The sequence below is a fragment of the Calidris pugnax genome, unplaced genomic scaffold (assembly GCF_001431845.1).
Source record: "Calidris pugnax isolate Ruff unplaced genomic scaffold, ASM143184v1 scaffold20, whole genome shotgun sequence".
Classification (NCBI taxonomy): Eukaryota; Metazoa; Chordata; class Aves; order Charadriiformes; family Scolopacidae; genus Calidris; species Calidris pugnax.
Window position 1 is genome coordinate 1868089 of NW_015094510.1, and position 19362 is coordinate 1887450.

General features: G+C 38.9%; 1 protein-coding gene across 1 annotated transcript; it reads left to right on the forward strand.

Moving 5' to 3' along the window:
• Nucleotides 1-1027: 1027 nt before the first annotated feature.
• On the forward strand, nt 1028-10016 carry MZT1 (mitotic spindle organizing protein 1). Its single transcript, XM_014966246.1, has 3 exons — nt 1028-1138; nt 4970-5115; nt 6446-10016. Exons 1-3 carry the CDS (start codon nt 1051-1053, stop codon nt 6467-6469), a joined length of 258 nt encoding a protein of 85 aa, XP_014821732.1. The 5' UTR covers nt 1028-1050; the 3' UTR covers nt 6470-10016.
• Nucleotides 10017-19362: the final 9346 nt, after the last annotated feature.

The following is a 19362-nucleotide window of genomic DNA, read 5'->3' on the forward strand; positions in this document are numbered from 1 at the left end:
CCATCCTGGCCTGTATGAGTAATAGTGTGGTTAGCAGGAGTAGAGAAGTTATTGTCCTCTTGTCCTCAGCACTGGCCCCACCTTGAGTATCCTTCACTACAAGAGAGACACTGAGGTGCTGGAGCATGTCCAGAGAATGGCAATGAAGCTGGTGAGAGGTCTGGGGAACAAGTCTTATGGGGAGTGGTCGAGGAAACTGGAGAAAAGGGGTCTGAGGGGAGACCTTATGGTAGCTGGGACTCTTTAGTCTGTAAAAAGAGAAGGCTGAGGGGAGACCTTATTAATGCCTACAAGTATCTCAAGGGTGGGCTGAGGGAGGAGGGAACCAGACTCTTTTCAGTAGTTGCCAGTGAGAGGACAAGGGGCAATGGGCACAAGTTGGAACATAAAGGGTTCCACTCAAATATGAGGAAGAACTTTTTCACAGTGAGGGTGACGGAGCCCTGGAACAGGCTGCCCAGGGAGGTTGTGGGGTCCCCTTCTTTGGAGATTTTCAAGACCCGCCTGGATGCAGTCCTGAGTAACATGCTCTGACAAGCTCTGGGTGGTCCTGCTTTAGCAGGGGAGTTGGACTAGATGATCTCTGTGGTCCCTTCCAACTCTAAAAAATTCAGTGAAATTCAGTAACGGTTTTAAACTGGAAGGGGGGAGATTTAGATTAGATATTAGGAAGAAATTCTTTTCTGTGAGAGTGGTCAGGCACTGGAACAGGTTGCCCAGAGAAGTTGTGGATGCCCCATCCCTGGAAGTGTTCAAGGCCAGGCTGGATGGGGCTTTGAGCAACCTGCTCTAGTGGGAAGTGACCCTGCCTACAGCAGGGGCATTGGAACTCCATGATCTTTAAGGTCCTTTCCAACCCAAACCAATCTATGATTCTGCGATGATTACAAATTGCAGTTGCTTGAAGATTTAGTGCTATAGCAGTTTCTTTTTACTTCATATTATGTGTAATGTCTGAAACACTTCAAATACCCATGTAGTGCTAGTGTCTTTGGACCTTGTGTGATTCTTCCTGGCTTTCTCATTAGCTCTTAAATATGTCGGCTGAACATGAGCCAGCAGTGTGCCCAGGTGGCCAAGAAGACCAACAGCATCCTGGCCTGTATGAGGAATAGTGTGGTTAGCAGGAGTAGAGAAGGTATTGTCCTCTTGTCCTCAGCACTGGCCCCACCTTGAGTATCCTTCACTACAAGAGAGACACTGAGGTGCTGGAGCATGTCCAGAGAATGGCAATGAAGCTGGTGAGAGGTCTGGGGAACAAGTCTTATGGGGAGTGGTCGAGGAAACTGGAGAAAAGGGGTCTGAGGGGAGACCTTACCACTCTCTACAACTACCTGAAAGAAGGTTGTAGCGAGGTTGGGGGTCAGTCTCTCCTCCCAAGTAATAAGAAGTAGGACAAAAGGAAATAGTTTCAAATTGTGCCAGGGAAGGTTTAGATTGGATATTAGGAAAAATTTCGACACTGAAAAGGTTATCAAGCATTGGAACAGGCTGCTCAGGGAAGTGATAGAATCACCACCCCTGGCATTATTTAAAAGATGGGGAGGCATAGTGCTTAGGGACATGGTTTAGTTGTGGTTTTGTCAGTGTTAGGCTGATGGTTGGACTTGATGATCTGAAAGGCCTCTAGATGTTTCTGTGATTTAATTTCAAATAACATCATTTTTTATGTCTATAAATATATACACTTGCTATTCTTTCTTGTTATTGGAAATGGTTAATACAAGTTAATGTTTCCTGGCCCTATGCATCTTGGATTTAAACTGGGGTGAACGAGGTGCATGGAAGGGACAGGGAGGACAAACCCAGTGGTACTGTAACTGGCAGCACCTCAATTAATCTTAACCCCAATGTATTGTTCCTGTGGACAGCTCATGTCAGAAAACAAAAGTAAATTGCCATTAAAAAAAGAAATCACAGTGAAAAAGTTTTGAGAAGGACTGTCAGTGTTACAGAATTAGAATAGTTTCTGATTAAAAAAAAAAAAGTGCTTTTTTGGGGGGTAGGCAATGTGAGAGAAGTGACACTGGGAGTAGTGGAAAATATTTCAGAGATTTATAAGCCATGAGAAGTGTAAGCAGGGTGAGTAAAGATCTCTCAGCCTGAATCTGAGGATATGAATTTATGAGAAATCAAAGCTGGCAGCTTCAGGAGGTGTTTCTGAGCAGTTTGTAGTGTGATACTCTGGAATTCCATGGAATGGCTATGCCAAAAACTGATGCGGATTTCAGGCGGAGTGGAAAGCTACCAGGAAATCCCCTGAGGGTTGTTAAATATGAAGACTCTCTCTGGAAATGCCCCAATGAGGAACTAGAGGCTAGGGAGAGTGTTCAGGGGGCTATTGCTTTGGGTTTATTCTTTTCTCACAATTTTCCCTTCTATTATAGTTATGGTGACTGTTACATAGGGATTCCTTGGCAAAGACCTTCATGAGTTGAAATAGTGTAAAAATTAGTGTTTCAGCCACTGATCTACCCACTGTGACCTGTTGCTGGAGGCAAGGCAGGACTAGCAAGATTATTATGGTTGCTCTGGTGCTCCAAGAGGATAAGAGCATTCTGTGTAGCTGCAGAGAGATTTGTTTGGGAAAGACAGTTATGCTAAGTTCTTGTAACTGCACTTGATGCCTCTCTCCATTTCTGCAGGAGTCTTCTGGATGAGAGGGATGATGTATAGAATTAAAGACAAAATAAGGCTTTTGAGAACTAGGCTATGGAAAGTGTACTAGCCTTCAGATTTAGGAGCCGAGGTTTCCTGTGTAACAATGTGTATATTTTCTTTGTGGTGGACATTCATAATTTAATCTCTTCCTGGGGTCAGGTGTTTTTGGAAGAAAGCAATTTTCCATTAAGGTAAAAATACAGTTGATATTTAAAAATTTACTTAAAGAGTCTTAAAAATACTCTTGTGTTTGAACTTTTACTGCACTCAATAAATAAATTGTTTTGGGCTCTTTCACTGTTCAAAATAGCATTAATCTTTTGAAATTTCCATTATATGAATATTTATTTAAAATGCTTTGGTGAAGTAACTGAAAAAGTCAAGCACTATGATAGCTATGTCCATGTAATTTGGGGTTTTTTGATGAGGGCTCATCATAATGAGTAGAAAAAATATTTGTAGAATAATTTTTGTAGACCTTTTGAAATAGAACTTGAAATCTGTTACATCTTAACTTACAGCATAAAAAATAAGCACCTAAGGGAAGTAAATGGCTTAGTATTAAAAAAGTTATTCTTTAATGTCTTTAGTAGCTTAGACAAGTAAAATTTTAATCTAGAATGCTAGATATAAATATTTAGCAGCTTTTCTCTGCAGAATCGTTAAGAGCTCAGATATTTTGTGGAGAAACTGCTACATTTCTCCGCCAAAGATGTTGCTTCAACACCTAGAGGCATTTTCTATTAGAAACTAGTGACCACAACTCTTTTTGACATAGGAAATTGGAAGTACTTTTTAATTAGATTTACTGCTCTGCCTTCAAGTACATAACATGATTAGTAAATTTTATGATAAGCTTTAAATGGTTAAAGAACGTAAGAATTACTTATTTCTGGGACGTTGTCAGTCTTAGTTCTGTAGCTCCTCATGTTCAATTGCATTTTATTGCAAGTATGTCAATTTGTTGTTGCTTTAACTGGCTTGTTGGAGACGCTTTCATGTGGGCAGGGTGTGCACATGTAATGCGTTTGGAACAGTTTCCTTTCAAGCCAGCGGGGACAGAAAGCCTTGTTGTGGAGAAGGAAAACCCCTTTGTGGTTTGTAGCTAGGGCTTTGGTCTCACAAGCTGCCTTCAGGTCTTATACTTGTGCTTATTCTTAATCCAAATGATGTGTGTGGGCTTCAAGGTTATTATCACACCTAGAGATTCTTTTCCTAGCATCTGAGGCTTCCCCGTGACTTCAGTGGAATTGACTGGATACTTTAGGCCTTTAATGTATGCTTCAGCAGGGGAGTTGGACTAGATGATCTCTATGGTCCCTTCCAACTCTAAAAATTCAGTGGAATGTCTTGGCCTGGGTAAGCACTGTCTCTAGGGTGTGCTGCAGTATGTCTTCGGTAGACCAAAGGAGAATATTTTCATAGCTGTCAAGTGGACAGTAGTCACTTGCCATGCTGCTTTTACATGGTGAGAAAGACATTCACTTTCTTGCAGCTTGATGGAGGTTTGATTACAGGAACAGTGTGAATGACATCTGTATAAAATCAACCCGTGTCGCTAGGGGCTTAGCCTCGGGATGGAGATTACTGTAGCAATGAGAAATAAAATCTCAGTAAGTTGTTCTGTTACATACATAAACTCTTTAAGAGAAGAAAGAATAAAAAAAAAAAGGGGGGGGGGGGGGGGCGGCAGAGGCTTTTCAGGGAAGGTTTAGAAACAGAGAGAGTGTGATCTTTGTTTCTGCACAAAGCTGACTAGAATCTCCTTCTCCAAAAGGTTTCATACTGACATGTTGCGCTGCTCTTGATTCAGGTCATATAAAATTCATAGTATTGCTTATCCTTAAACCAGAGTTAGTGTTGGATCTAAAGCCAGGTTTAGCTATGAAAGGAGGTGACTATAAAACTCCTGATGTTCTCTGTAAAAGCTTTAAGAATGTGCTTCTGGTCCATTTTAGTGGGACTTTGTCAGTATCTGGTGTTCAGAAGCCCATTATTCTTATAGCCTACCTTTTACATAATTGGGAAGCATGTTAATTATTGAATAATTCACTTTTTCAAAACCCATTATCCAGTACTAACTTTGCTGAACCAGAAAAGCGTGGTGTTTATGTTAGAAGCTGTGGCTTCTAGCTTATGCTGGGAAGCTGAACATGAATGCTGTTGCTGAAGTTCAGACTGGGAGCTTTCCACAACTGCAATGTTCACAGACTCTACTGTAGAAATTAAATGTTGATGAATAACGTTTTTGATCATTGAAGTTTCATAGTCTATAGGGACTAAAGTGCTTTCATTTTTTCTGTTGCAGTTCTGTTTGAGATTTCAAGAATATTAAACACTGGCTTGGATATGGAGACATTGTCTATTTGTGTGCGACTTTGTGAACAGGGGATAAATCCAGAAGCATTATCGTCTGTTATTAAAGAACTACGTAAGGCTACAGAAGCTCTGAAGGTAATGTTTTTTTCTTTAAAAAGCATATACATTTGTTTTTAAGAGTCAGATCTATGTCCAGCTTGCTCTACTTCAATTTGTAAATTTTACTTTTAAGATACTGCTCACTTTTAAATCGAGGAAACTGACTGTTCCATAAAAAAGACAATGAATGCAACTGAATGTAACATGGAGCAAGAAATGGTAGGAATAAAATGTTTTCAGAAATAATTAGATTAATTCTTTTGAAGGAAAAAAAAATCCACAGATTTTTATTCTGGGCATTTGTAGCCACCATTTGTTCCCTTATCTGCATCATATCACAAATAGATTGCTACTTTCTCCTTTAACTGGCATCACCTTGTTTCTGCAAGCTCAGACCTGATAGTATGGAGCAGTATTTGTAAACAGGTACATGCAACTTGTTAATGTAATCTTCACGTACTGCTTTTACCACTCTCCCCAAAGACAAACGAGGGGATTTCATGGTGGGCATGTATATATAGGGCTTTTCATAATTTAGCATTTACCTAATTAGCTAGTAGAGAAGGCAACTATGATTTAAAACAAATACTCACTTGCCTTTTGAAGGATTTTTATTCTAAACTGTCTACCTAAATAAAACTCAACATTTTTTTATACTCATGCATACTTTATGTTTGTGTACATGCTTAAATGTGTGCATACACATATATTTAACTATGTGTGTATATAAGTAAGTGAGGGCTGGTTTACTTCTTCCTTTGTTTTTACTGGTGTATCATTCCCATTGCTATCCCTTGCTAACTTGTCCCATAGGTGGCTTAAAATTTACCAATATCAGTCTCCAACAACTGTACCTTGTTGTTTGGGTTCAGTTTATTCAGTAATAAAAATGCTTGGTGATGACTGTGATCAAATAATTTTCAGTATGATTATGCAGTTATGATTAGTGTCTTCAGAGTTTTGGTCAATAATTTATCTGTATGAGGGGAGTAATAGTACTATAGACTGTATGAAGTCGTAAACCCCAAATGAAAAAAAAAAAAAAAGCATTTGAGCAGTTCTTCAAAGCATTAGGGTAAAATATACAGTGTGCAAGCTGCTTAGATACAGGATATACAATTTAACACAAGCACATCGAAATGGCGATGTTAATAATGGCTTATGGCAGCTGACTACTAATTTTTTTTAAAATGGAAGTATTCCTTAGAGAGCAACACTACACATCATATAATTTTCATAAATAGCTTATTTCTAGACTTTTAAGTTCTTTAGGTAAATTAAAACAGTTACATGAAAAGATTCAATTTAATCTATATGGTGTCTGCTTCTAGTGACTTGCAATAAATGTTGTTTTTTCTGTTTCTAGGCCGCTGAAAATATGACAGGCTGACATGGGAGATGACTTCTGTGTGAGAAGAATGCCAAGTTAAAAGTTAACAGAGACTTTAAAGATTGCCACTATTCAGAAAAATAAGTGTGCATGTAAAGGTTTCAGAGTATTTCTGTAATGTTCTGGAAAAGGATCATGTCTATAATAGCTTTGAAAAGTTTTTAAATAGTTCACCAATAAGCTCATGACTTATTATTTTTGTGAACTATGTGTGAATGTAGTGCAATTGCTCTTCTTTGGCATCCAGTATTTTTTAAACTATATGAGGTACTGCACACATGCTGAACTTACTAGTGTGTAGCAACAAATACTGTTACAGTGAGTATAGTTTGTTAATGCATCCTTTAGAAGTGCTAATATATCCTGGTTTTTATCTTTTGCATTGATGAAAAACTAGATGTACAATTTTAGTTTTGCGTTGTGGATCAGATGTGAATGAAGCCCAGCCTGATTTTATTTTAATTAGAGGCTTAAGTCTCAATCTGAAAGTAAGAAATAAAGCACTTTTGATAATGTAGGTAATGAATTGTCTTTTTGATTCAAATTGCTGGAAAAGGTGTTTTTTTTAACTTGGATAGCAAAGGAACTTCAGTTATCCATGCAAAAATGTATGTAAATTTAAATTCTAGATTACATGGAATATTTTACTTAATTCAGATGCTACATTTTTTGCATTTATTCTGACTGTTAGACCTAAAAATACAAAGACTATATGGTTTCTGCCTAGTCAAAGCATGTATGAGAAGCATCAGATTTGGTTGATGGGAGTCAATGAGTATGAAACAGTCATTTGGTATAGGATTGTCTTCTCATTCAGCACTAGGAATCTTCACTGATGCCAAAACAAGTGTTTACCATATATACAGTAAACTGTTTATCATGTTACTTTTCAGTAAATATCCTTGCATCCAGGAACTCTCCTTCATAAGAAAATGGTTTCTTGTGTGTTCTTCATCTGTTGCTGTTTAAGCTTTTTTATTTTTTTGTTAGCATGGTTTCAAGGTGTAGTGCTAATGGGACCTAAAATAACCTCCCAAGTTAATAGGGTGGAGCACATTTGGAAACAAACCTGGAATCCTAGTTAAGCCAAATGTTATATTTGTGCAGAGGGAAAAAAAGTTCTTTCTACTTTAAGAGTTTACATTGCATGCACTGTAGGTCATAGCTCTAGAAAAAGTGATCAAGGAGGCTAAATACTTCATATTGCTGGTAGAGAGAATAGAAAAATATTTATATTACACTGAATCACTTACCAGTATTTCCAGTTGGCCTGGCCAAAAAAACATTCCAGGAGGATGTTGTGAAAACTTCTGGATAACCAGAATAAATAACCAGTAAGCTGGGGGACTTCTAAGTGATACCATTTCGCTCGCTCCTGAACCCTTAAAATCCTTTGTAAATTGGTGTTGTAACTTCAGATTTTTAACTCTTGAATACTAGATGTAATGTTTTTTGAAAATATTAAGATACCCCCAGTATGAAAAGATATCCACAATGAAATTTATCCTAGGAAATCTGAAAATTCAGTAAAACATTAAGAAAAGACCAGGTCAGATCAACCCAAATTAGCAATTAGCTCTTTTACTTAATTTTATCTAGACTCAGTGCTACGTGTCAAAAATGAGAAAAGACTGGAGAGCACTCTTGCTGTTTTCAGGAGACACATTTAAATCTGAGTTTTATGTCCTTGAAATGCTTGCAAATGCAATATGAGAACAATTTGTATATAATTCTCAATTCATCCAATAAGTTGCACCTAACATTTTACCATCAATAAACTTGCTGGTTTTATGCACTTAGACATTTGTCATACAGAATTATAAAAGCAGGTCATGTTTTTGACATTCAAAAACCTGATTTGACGGATATAAAGCTAAAAATGCATCATTTTCATTATTACATGGAACTAAATGGTAACATTTATTATACTTAATAGTTCATACTTACAAAATGAAATGCAAACCTCATAAGGTTGTATATTTAGCATGTTTTGGCTGAAAGCAGAGAAGAGATATTTCTTAAAACTGGCAGATCTATGGTTACCTAGAAAATCTATCTGCTTTTCCTCAGCGTACTTGGCAAAGTTTCTTTCAAAATACTGGATGAAACAGATGTGCTTAGGAATTGGTGTAACAGAACTCCTGATTGCTTTTGATTTCAAATACAAGAAATAGGGTTTTTTTTTTCTTCTTCCTGGTAAGAAAAAAAAAATTAAAATAAAATCCCTCTAGTAGGAAATTGCACACTGGAAATTTTTCTGTGCTGTAAAATAAAAATCTGCCACTTTAGTAGCATCCCTGCTATGTGAACATGAGTGCTCAGGCTTGGCTTTGATGGCTGAGAGGCCTTGACAGCATTTTTAACGTGCCATCTTCTGCTACCTGTAACTGTAAGAAGCCAAGCAAACAGCACGTGCTTTTCCTCTCGGCTCCTTACTTACATGCTCTTGAAAAGATAAACATAGGAATAGCTTTACAGGTCCTGACCACAGGTTTTTCTAACACAATAGCCTCTTTTGTAGTCAAAAGCAGATGCCTGAGGAAGGATAAGAACAATGCAAGCACATTTGGTTCTTTTCCTTCTGTGTTCTCCCAGCTTCTAAGTGTCTTCTATTCCAGGCTTTCCTGAATATCATATGGTTTGTCTATTTAGTAATCCCTGATGCTGCTTTTTCCAGTACTTGTCCAGTTTCCCTTGGACTATATATACTTCCTGAATAACAACAGCTTTTATCGATGCTTGTTGCATAAAGAATTGCCAATTCTTTTTTATCTTAAACCTGATTTTTACTGGCTTAATTTCATGTTCCCTGTGCGGGAAACCTTTACCGATCATGCTTGTGCCAGTCATGATTCTGCAGATGTATAACATATTCACCTTTAAATTTCCTCTTTTCTGAACTGAAATGTGTTAGCTAACGTATTCCTTGGCTGCCTAAAGGCATAGAATAGCTTCTGTATTGTCCTTTGAAACTCTTCTGGGTCTCATTATTTTCTGGAACCAAAACTGCACGCAGCATTAGCTGTGTAGTTAAGTGCTGGCCTGTTTGTTTGCTTTCTCGTTCTTTATCCCTTTCTTAGTAATTCCTAATACTTGATTTGCTTCTTTTAATTTGAACTGAGCACTTAGCTGTTTTCATGGCATTATCTATCCTAACTACAGGCTCTCACTCTTGACTGGTCATGATGAGCTCTGAGGCTATTGTTTCATATGTGAAACTATGGTTGTTTATCTCCATGTGTATAATTTTTTATACATCTATGCTGAATTGTGTCTGCCACTTTATTTCCCAATCATCTTGTCTTTTCTGCATTTCTACAGTTTTCCAGTAGTTTTACTATCCAAACTACTACCCTAACTTACTGCACTGACTTTATCATTGGCAAACTTTGTTGCTCTGTCCCTTTTTTTGAGGTTAATTATGAATATATCAAGCAGCACATGGCCTGGCAAAGACTGCAGTGCCAGTGGTGAGCTATGGCAGGAGCTGACTGTTTATTCCCATTCCTTTTGAGTGATTGTGAATAAAATGCAGTCCTGCCAACCACTTGGGAGTTTCTCATTCTTACACCAAGTATCTTCAGTGTCACACAGAGCATAGCTGTGAGAGCTTAAGCACAATCATGAATCCAGTCCTGCAGAGAGCGTGGCGTTCTAAGTAACTTTCAGGTTCGCTGGCAGTTCTAATTATATAATTACATTTTAGAAATAGAAACTTAAGTAAGAAAATAACTCTACAGGAGATTGTAGGGTATTAGAACAAAAGGGCAAATCATATTGTCCTGAAGTCTCTATCTTAATATCAGAGTTTTTGTTTCTGAGGCAATTACATTAAACAAGGAAATCTGTTAACAAAAAAAAATTTAAAAATACCTGGATTATGAACAGGCCAAGACACTTGACCGAATAGCTCTATATCCATGAGAAGTGTGTATCTTTCATAGAATCATAGAATGGTTCAGGTTGAAAGGGACCTTCAAGATCATCGAGTTCCAAGCCCCCTGCCATGGGCAGGGACACCTCCCACTAGAGCAGGTTGCTCAAAGCCCCATCCAGCCTGGCCTTGAACATCTCCAGGGATGGGGCATCCACAGCTTCTCTGGGCAACCTGTATGTGTCAGCTACTGTTCTCTCCCACCTGCTGGTCTCCAGCTGAGAAAATACTGGTTGGTTCAATCCTAGGCTTATTTTTTGAGTCAATCAACAAGTTCCTTCTGAGATGGACTTGAACGCTGTTGTGGGCACTCTTTACTCCAGCCGGCTGCACCAAGTTGGGTCCTTCCATTCTTCACCAACACTTCTCACCTTCAAATACTCCTACTTTTTCATGCTATAGAAACCTGAAAGCCCTCATAATTTGAATATACTTTGAATTAAGAGAAGTACAAAAATTGACAATAACCTAAGAATCAGTGGTGACCCATGACAAAGTGCTCTGTAGTGTGGCTGTAGACAACCTACTTGAAAGAGAGCTAACGCTGAACAGTGGCCTTTACATTACTGTGTGTGACCTGAGCTAGGGAGTTAGGCATGCCTTTAGTAGTGGAGATTCAAATCTTTGAACCACAAATAGTACTTTTAATTAAAGTTTGGAAAACAGAATTCCAAAGGATGAAGGGTGTGCCAAAGTAATTTCAAACTTTAAAAGAGCAAAGGTGATAACACAATTGAAGACCGGTCACCTAGTATAAGCCCTAGCAAACAGTGAACCAGGTGAACTTAAGATTTTATCAGCAAAGAATGAAAGACAAAAAAAATGTACTGAATTCCATTTGAACATTGTTTGGTGGAAGTGTTAGGGGGCTAATTTTTTTTTTAATATTTATGGGTTTACATGTGAGATGTTGATGTAATATCCTTCAATTTATGCAGGACAATTTTCACTTAAAACACACCGTTGGTATTGTTCAGTAAAAGCACAAATGAACGTTGTTGTTAGCTGTTCTGCTGTCTTGTTACCTTGGGAGTGAGATTTGGAAAACAGAAAAAAAAACCTTTAAAAATGTTAAAAAACAGAATCTCAGTTCTTGAAAAATGGTAAATTGAGAGGAATTTTTGAAGCATCATGAACAGCTACTTCACAGTGAGGGTTTTATGAAGTTGTAGGAAGAGTTCCTGTTAGATACAGAAAATAGGTTAATGACTTAGAAATAGCGAAGTAAAACCATAATACTGTCTGATTACTGCTTCCAGGCCTGATGTTTATACTTTTAGAAAGTTGTAGAGACACAAGGATAATTCAAATGAACGCCATAAAGCTGTTCTGAGACCGGAGAACAAGCTTGATGAGGTTGGAAAGACCTCAGGAACGTGCAGGTTCTCAAAGAGAAATTGGCAAGAGACACGATGGCCACGGGTATGCTCTTGAACAGAGCAGGAAGTCTCGTGGCTACATCTTTTTAAGCTGGGGGAAAGCATATGAGATCTAGTATCTGGTATAAGACAAATCATACTTTAAAAAAAAGGTGCAACTTCCCAGGAGTGAAGGTAAGTAAACTTTGACACAGCATATTAGGGAAGTGGCAAACTGGCTACTGCTTGATGTTGTTAAAATGGAATTGAGGCTACTTCTAAAAGACGTGGTTTGATCCATTTTCTGGGGAGGAGTCTGCGGTACCCCTCTGCAGGGTGTCAGGAATGCTGGCTGTAGCAGCTCCTTCTGACTGCAGAGCCCATGAAGGGCAGCGTAAAGCAGCTCTTAAGTAAAAGTAACGTGAAGAAAATTAGGAATATTTAGGATGGATATCAGCGATGTTTCTGTCAGTAAGATAAATGGAAGCCTGGTTTCTGAGACATTTAAATGTTACCTGATAAAAAAACCTAAACAATGCAACTATTAATTATCTGGACTGGCAATCTGGAATATATTGAATCTGAGCACTTTTATTTTCAGTTTATAAATATTCCTGTTTTCTCACCTCGGATTCTTACATGTAAGGAGAGACCAGCTCATGAAAATGGATCTCTGGAAGATCTCAAAGGTGTCATTATGTGAATAAAGAGGGAGTTGAACACTCGAATGTAACTTTCAGTGAAGGAGATGGAAAATGTGGGAGTGGAGGAGGTGGCACTTGGTCCTGCTGTGGTTCTCCAAGGGAGCATCCAGGAGGACCTGGGGAAGTGGGGCAGGAGGCCACGGGAGGATGATGAGGCTGGGGGACATCCCAGCTTGGTCTTACTTGATTATTTTATCTGTATACCAGATCCAAAATAGGTATGTTTAGAAGACAGTGACAAGTCTTCCTATTTAATGGACAGGAGCTGCAGGGAAGAGAAACAAAGGTCAATGGGTGGTCACGTTGCCTTCCTCTCCACCCATAGGTTCAGTCCCTTTAACAACAGACTTTTTTTTAATCAACCATTTATTAACTACTCTCAGCAATGTTGAAGCTGTGCTAGGGTACTGCACAGGCCAGGTGCTCCCTGAGGGCGGCAAGGGCCCCCCAAGGCCCATCAGGGCAGGATCTTGCAGCCCACCCTGTCCCACCACCCCAGCCAGGGAGCCATAGCCAGGCCCAGTGAAGGTAGCTGGGGTCAGATGCAGGCCTGGCCTGGCCATGCTAAAACATTTTGTACCATTCTAGTGGTTTTTTTGCCTTGAAGCCGGCAGTGGTAAGACAATGAGGCCACCACTGCTATCACTGCCCAATGGCACAGCTTGTGAGGATGCTTCTTGATGGAGCCAAGTCATAACCTCCGTCACTCCATCCCATCTTGTCAGCTCTATCACGCCATCCCGCTTCCCCGAGCTCTCAGGAAAGCTCCTCGTGACATTTCTTCTTGCCCTCACCCTCCGATTTTGTTCCCAAGCCGGTTTATAGGGGCAGATGATTGTAAGGGGATGAATTACACTTTTGGGAGGGGGCAGCTAATTAAGGACAAGGAAATAGTCTCATTCCTGTGACCATGGAACTTGTGTTGAACTCAAAGAGTATGGTGAGCAGCAGGTGATTATCTGCTGTTTGTGATTTACAGCTGTGAAAAACCCAGGATGTACCTTACACGTAAAGGTCAAGACTTTATGAGATATAAATGTTGCAAGAACAATTTAAGGAAAAATATTAATCACTTGCAAATACAGTATTCTGGCATATATAGGATTTAATGAGGGATTTAAAGGAGAATCGTACACTGGTACTACACATTTTGAAGTAAAAATGCAAACAAAAATATCTGGACAAACATTTCCGTGGACATATTAAAAAAACCCCTCGCTATTCTCTTAGGGAAGACTCAGGATACAGTCTGAATCGTGCAGGATATTATATGTACAGGGACACAAGCTGAAGTAAAACTGGGGTTCTTTTCAGACCCAGCGCTTCTCGAATTCAAAACTGAATGTTTTGTTTAGCTTCCCTGTTCAGGTGAAAACAATCTCAGGCGTAGGGACAGCTCAGCAATGTGCATGCACAGACATTTTTCTTCCTACACGCTGTGGCAGAAAAATGTCTGTGGCATGTACTCAGGCTGATAATCTGGTCTGTATTTTTAGCATGGTATCTCGGGCTATGCGTGTCACTGTTAAGAACGACATCGGTAATAAAGCTGCCAGCCTTTGTCAGCCAGTGGCTGGCTGCTCTGGTTACACGACTTTGCAGCAGCCATTCCGTTTTTAGAGGTGTTGGGCCAAAACTCAGCATTGATTTGCACCCTGTGAACTTTTATTGAAGTTAGTGAAGTAACAATACAGGAGATGAACCAACAGTGGATGTGGACTTTGTTCATCTTAACTGTGACCGAACGGACAACATAAAGACATGATGTTTAGATTGGACAAAAGAAACAAATTTTTCACAGTGAGGGTGGTGAGGTACAGGAACAGGTTGCCCAGAGAAGCGATGGCTGCCCCGTCCCTGGAAGTGTTCAAGGTCAGGTTGCATGGGGCTGCAACCTCATCTAGTGAAAGATGTCCATGCCTTTGGCAGGGGGGTTGAACTAAGGGATCTTTAAAGCTCCCTTCCAACCCAAACCATTCTATCAACTTGTGTTTAATCATTTAAAAGAAGGTAATAAATAACTCTCTGCTGGAGAGTGATCAGGATGCTCAGAAGTGTATCAGAAGGTCTAGTGGGAGATGTCCCTGCCCATGGCAGGGGGGTTGGAACTTGATGATCTTTAAGGTCCCTTCCAACTCTAACCATTCTATGATTCTATGATTTTGTTAGGGCAGATCCTTTAACTTTCCCATGGGAGGGCACTCCAGTTAAAATAAGTTGTTTTCCTTCATCAAAATATTAAAACCCAGTAAAAATCAAAATTAAAAAAGTGAAAATAATTTTACTGAAGCTCCAAACGCTTTCATTCAGTATAGTGTTTGTCATTTGTCATTCTACCTCCTGTGCTCCCATTTCTCTTCTGTGAGCTGGGTTTTCTGTCAACATCTGCCACAGTTCACCATTTTCCTCTCTCCTCTCCCCTCAATTTTAATTCTCTCATTAGAGGGGATCAGGCTTCAATGTTTCCCAGTTTTTCAGCAGTCATTTCTACAATATTTCCCAAAGATAATCAGGCGCTATTCAATAAAGAGTTTTCTTGGCGACTCATTTTTCTCCTGGAAACAGTTTTGATAGAATTATTTCAATTGGTCCTAATATGTGCACAGCTATCAGAGAGACTGGACTCACACAATATTCTGGATGGCCAAATATGCTCCGTGTCCTGGTGCACAAACTTCTGTATTTATGTATCCCTAAAATATCTTTAGAGTGCTATATTGTACAGTGTAAGTATCCAGTGCTTTGGCATATATATGCCGATCTGTCTGTAGAGATATCACATAAATACCAGGGCTATCCTTCATTCTTCTAAAATACAACTTGTATTTGCTTTTTTACTATTACTGTCCTGTGCTGTGTCAAATACTAAGTATCCGAGTCACATTTGGCTTCTGTTTATAGGTTTAGCTTTGGCAAAAAAATCCCTAGGAAATAATTTCAGGCAGAAGGAAAAACAGGGTTTTGCTCTGTTTTCAACATATTCATCCTTTTCTATCCCAGCTTCTGTGATAATCAGCTGACACAACCTGAGTTGTGTTACAGACCACAAAGGGGACTGTTTTGTCTTTGCAACAATTAAAGTTTGTTGGTTAAGAATTTTGTGAGGACAATACACTTATCCTTCATGCTTTTCATGCTTACTTCCGTAATTATTTCTTTTTAAGAACATCCAATAAAATGTAAAACATAGAGGATAAATATTACTGAAAACTGTTGCATATTCCACTAGATGGCAGACAAACATTTGCAACCACTGCTGCAGCTTTGTAAAATAACCCTCTGTTAGTTTTGCATGGATTCTAATAAATAGTATTTTAGGATCAATTTCCAGTTTAATGAAGGATTGGTGCAATTTAACCTTTTGATTTATTTTTTAAAACATTTTAAAACTAGATGGAAGAATAAAAAAGCATGCTATTGATTGCATGACTTTGGCTCACGAAAGAGAGAGCTGAGGTTTAAGCACTTAACATTTTGTATTTTATGCATTTAACTTTTACTCAAATGGGATATACCTGTAGTAAAATAGCCACAACAGGGAGAGTTTTCAGCGTAGCAAATCTGTGGTGGTATCTTTTTCCTTTAATTCAGAGTAATAAAAGGTACACAAACTGTCAGTGGTCTGTAGTGGTATCTTTTTCCTTTTATTCAGAGTAATAAAAGGTACACAAACTGTCTTAGAAACTGCACGGAAAGAAGTTCTGCAAATCTCTGTAGTTCATAGCCAGTTTAGCTTTTCCCTTTTGGTGTTTATTTACTTTTTGGCAGTTAGTTAGTCTGCAATCTACAATGTTTAAGACAAGAAGGCACAATCAAGATAAGGGCAGTGCATAGACTAACTCTAGCGTAGGAAGATTTGCCTCCCTTGTGAGGATATACCACTGGATGTACCAATGCCATAGTAACATGACAGAAATAAATTAAAATAAATACCAAATAAGTAGCCACATTAATTAGGTGTGGTAGATTAGGTAAGAATTAAGACAACTCCTGCCATTTCCAGTAGTGAAAAGAGGAAGTAGAGGCAGCATGAGTTCTTTCACCTGCCCGCTGGCCAGGAGCTCATTTCTGACCACCAAACCTGTTTCTGGATCTGTTGCTTGCCTGTGGTCTCCAAAATGAGAGGGGAATAGAGGAAGGATGGAGATTTCCTGAAGTAGGATAATTAAGGTGGTGGGAAAGAAGTGCCATGTTAATCTTCAGCCTCTCACGGCAGATGATAATCTCTCAGGGACAGACTGTAACTCCCATCACAATCAGATTAGGTTATCAAGGGTTAATTAGCGAAGAGAGACCTGTCCCTATCCCCATCCCTGTCTTCTTCACAGTTCACCTACTAAGCTCTTCCCCAAATATTTAATAATATTGTAATTTTGTCCTTCAGCCTGGTGGTATTTTAGTGAAAACTGCAGATGATTTCAACTGTCCTTAAACCTCTGTTTTCCTCTGCAGTAGGGGGAGAGAAGCAAGCTCTCGGTGGAGAGGGGCAAAGCAGAGCACTAAAGTTATTCTTTGCCTCTGAATTGCTCTCTAAAGGAAACCCTCTATTGACTCAAGAGGTAACCCAAGGAGACTAGTATCCTGAGGCTAAGATTAGTCTTTGCAAATATTCCCATTAGATCATCTACTCTGACTTCCTGTATTTCACAAGCCTTTGAATTTCACCCAACAGCCTCTCTATTGAGTTCAATAACTTGTGTTTAGATAAAGCATGCCCAAAAAGACATTTATTCTTGAGTTGAAGACATTGATAGAGATAGCGTATCCACCGCTTCCTTTGTTGGTTTGTTCCATAGTTAATCATCTCCACTATTAAACTTTGTGTGTCTTATTTCTTGTTTTAATTTATCTGGCTTGAGCTCAGTACACAGCTGCTTGTTACGCTTTTTCCTTCTTAAGTAAAGAAGCCTTTAGTCTGTGGGATTTTCTCCTGAGGGAGCTATTATAATCAAGTCACTACTCTTGTCTTCTTTTTGATAAGCTGAAAGGATTTTCCTTTCTGTAAAGCATTTTTCTTCTTCTCTCCTGTGCTCGTTCTGCTCTTCTCTGCAGTCTGTGGGATTTTTGCCTTCCCTCCTGTCTGATAGCAATCTCACCTCCGCTGCGTGTGGAGATAACATCGTTCTGCCCTATCCCCTCTTTTGCTCCAGTATCACACTCACAGTCCCCTCTGAATTTCGCTTTCTCAGCAGACCCTAAAGTCCCTTCTGGAGTCACTGTTTTGCTGGTCCTTTGCTTTCTAAGCGTGACCCAACTTGTGCCCAGTCGTTTAGCTTTTCACGTGGCTGCATTCAAATGGATTACATTTGAATTGGCCCACCTTACTGAACAGTTCAAAATCCCTCTGTCTGTCTGTCTGTCTGTCTTGTCTTCACATTGACCGCTCTGCCAGCTGTTCTATAATATACCAATCGTATCAGCAACAGTTTTTTCATTGGGTTCCAGGTTATCAATGACAAAGTGTCAGCTCAGACACTGAACCTTGCAGCACCCTGCTAAAATCAGGATGGGTGCCCTTGCTTCTGTGTTGCATTATAAATACCATGTATATATATAAAAAATATATATGCATTGCATTATATATATATGTTCTGCCCTTATTTTAATAAAGTTATCTCAACAACATCTTTCCTTTTGGAAACTAAATTTTGGATAATGTAGCCATTTCTATATCCTGTGAAAGGAGTTGTTACTGAAATTATTTAGGCCATTTAAGAAAAAAAAAAAAAGGCAAACCCAAAGTGTTCTCAGGCTTTCTAAAGTCAAAACTCCCACAAAAGTCCAAAAGTATGGAGTTACAGATAGAGCAGTGACTTGATTATAAACCAAATTAATAATCCCATCAAAGAATGAAGTAAGTTTTATTTAACAAGACCTATTTTCTACAAAACCATGTTGACCATTGTTAATTACATTCATTCCTTTAATTTTGTATTAATTGAATCCCACATCAGCTTATTAGCTTTTCCATTAATTTTCCCTGAGTTTTTTGTGATGCTTACTGGCTCAAGTTACCTGGGTCACCACAGTTGCCCTTTCAAAAGAATGGTATAATATTAGTGCTAATTCAAGATTTATTTTATTTCTCCAAATTTTTAAATATATAGCAATGGACTAAAGATCTTTTGCTTAAGTTTTCCTTCATCCCACTATTTTCCTGAACTGTATGTAATTAGCTCTTTTGTATTTCCAAGTATGTGTATATTAACATATGATATAATATTTTAATATTTTTATTTTCTATAATTTTGTACGCCTTACTCTTTTGCCCGCTGTGTATAAATACAGGAAGTAATCAGAGAACTTCCCTGACTCCAGACCAAAAATCAGTAGCCAAGATGAAAACTCATTTGTTTTTTACTGGTGAAAATGAAAATTCAGGCATTCCTAATTATTGTGGGTATCTTCTGTGCTACGAACTTACAACTACTGAAAATGAATCCTGTTGTTAGTGCTGACCCTGTGGAGGTCACCAGATGGCACTGTTGCAAGTGTCTTCATGATTCTTTTGTCTGGGGGAGACTATATAAAAATAGGCCTTGAAAGATGTACTTAGTTGTTATTTGTTTATTTTTCCCTTACAGTAGCATAGCCCAAATCTATCACAAGCTAAATGTTTTCTCACAGGCATTGTAGTCCAAAGGTTTTGGCTACGAACAAGCTAAACATGCGCTCAGACTACAAACCTCACAAGAACCAGGCGGCCTAAGTGGTGGCCAGGACTATGACGTTCTTCAATTGTCCAAAATGTTTTTGGAAAGTAAGAGTCATTCTTTGGAGGGTGAGAAGTTTAAGCAGCTCCCACACAGCCTAGCAACCTTTAAAGCATCCTGAACTTCAAAAATATGAGGGAAAACATTCTGTTATTTACTGTTATGAGTCAGACAGAAAGGTAGG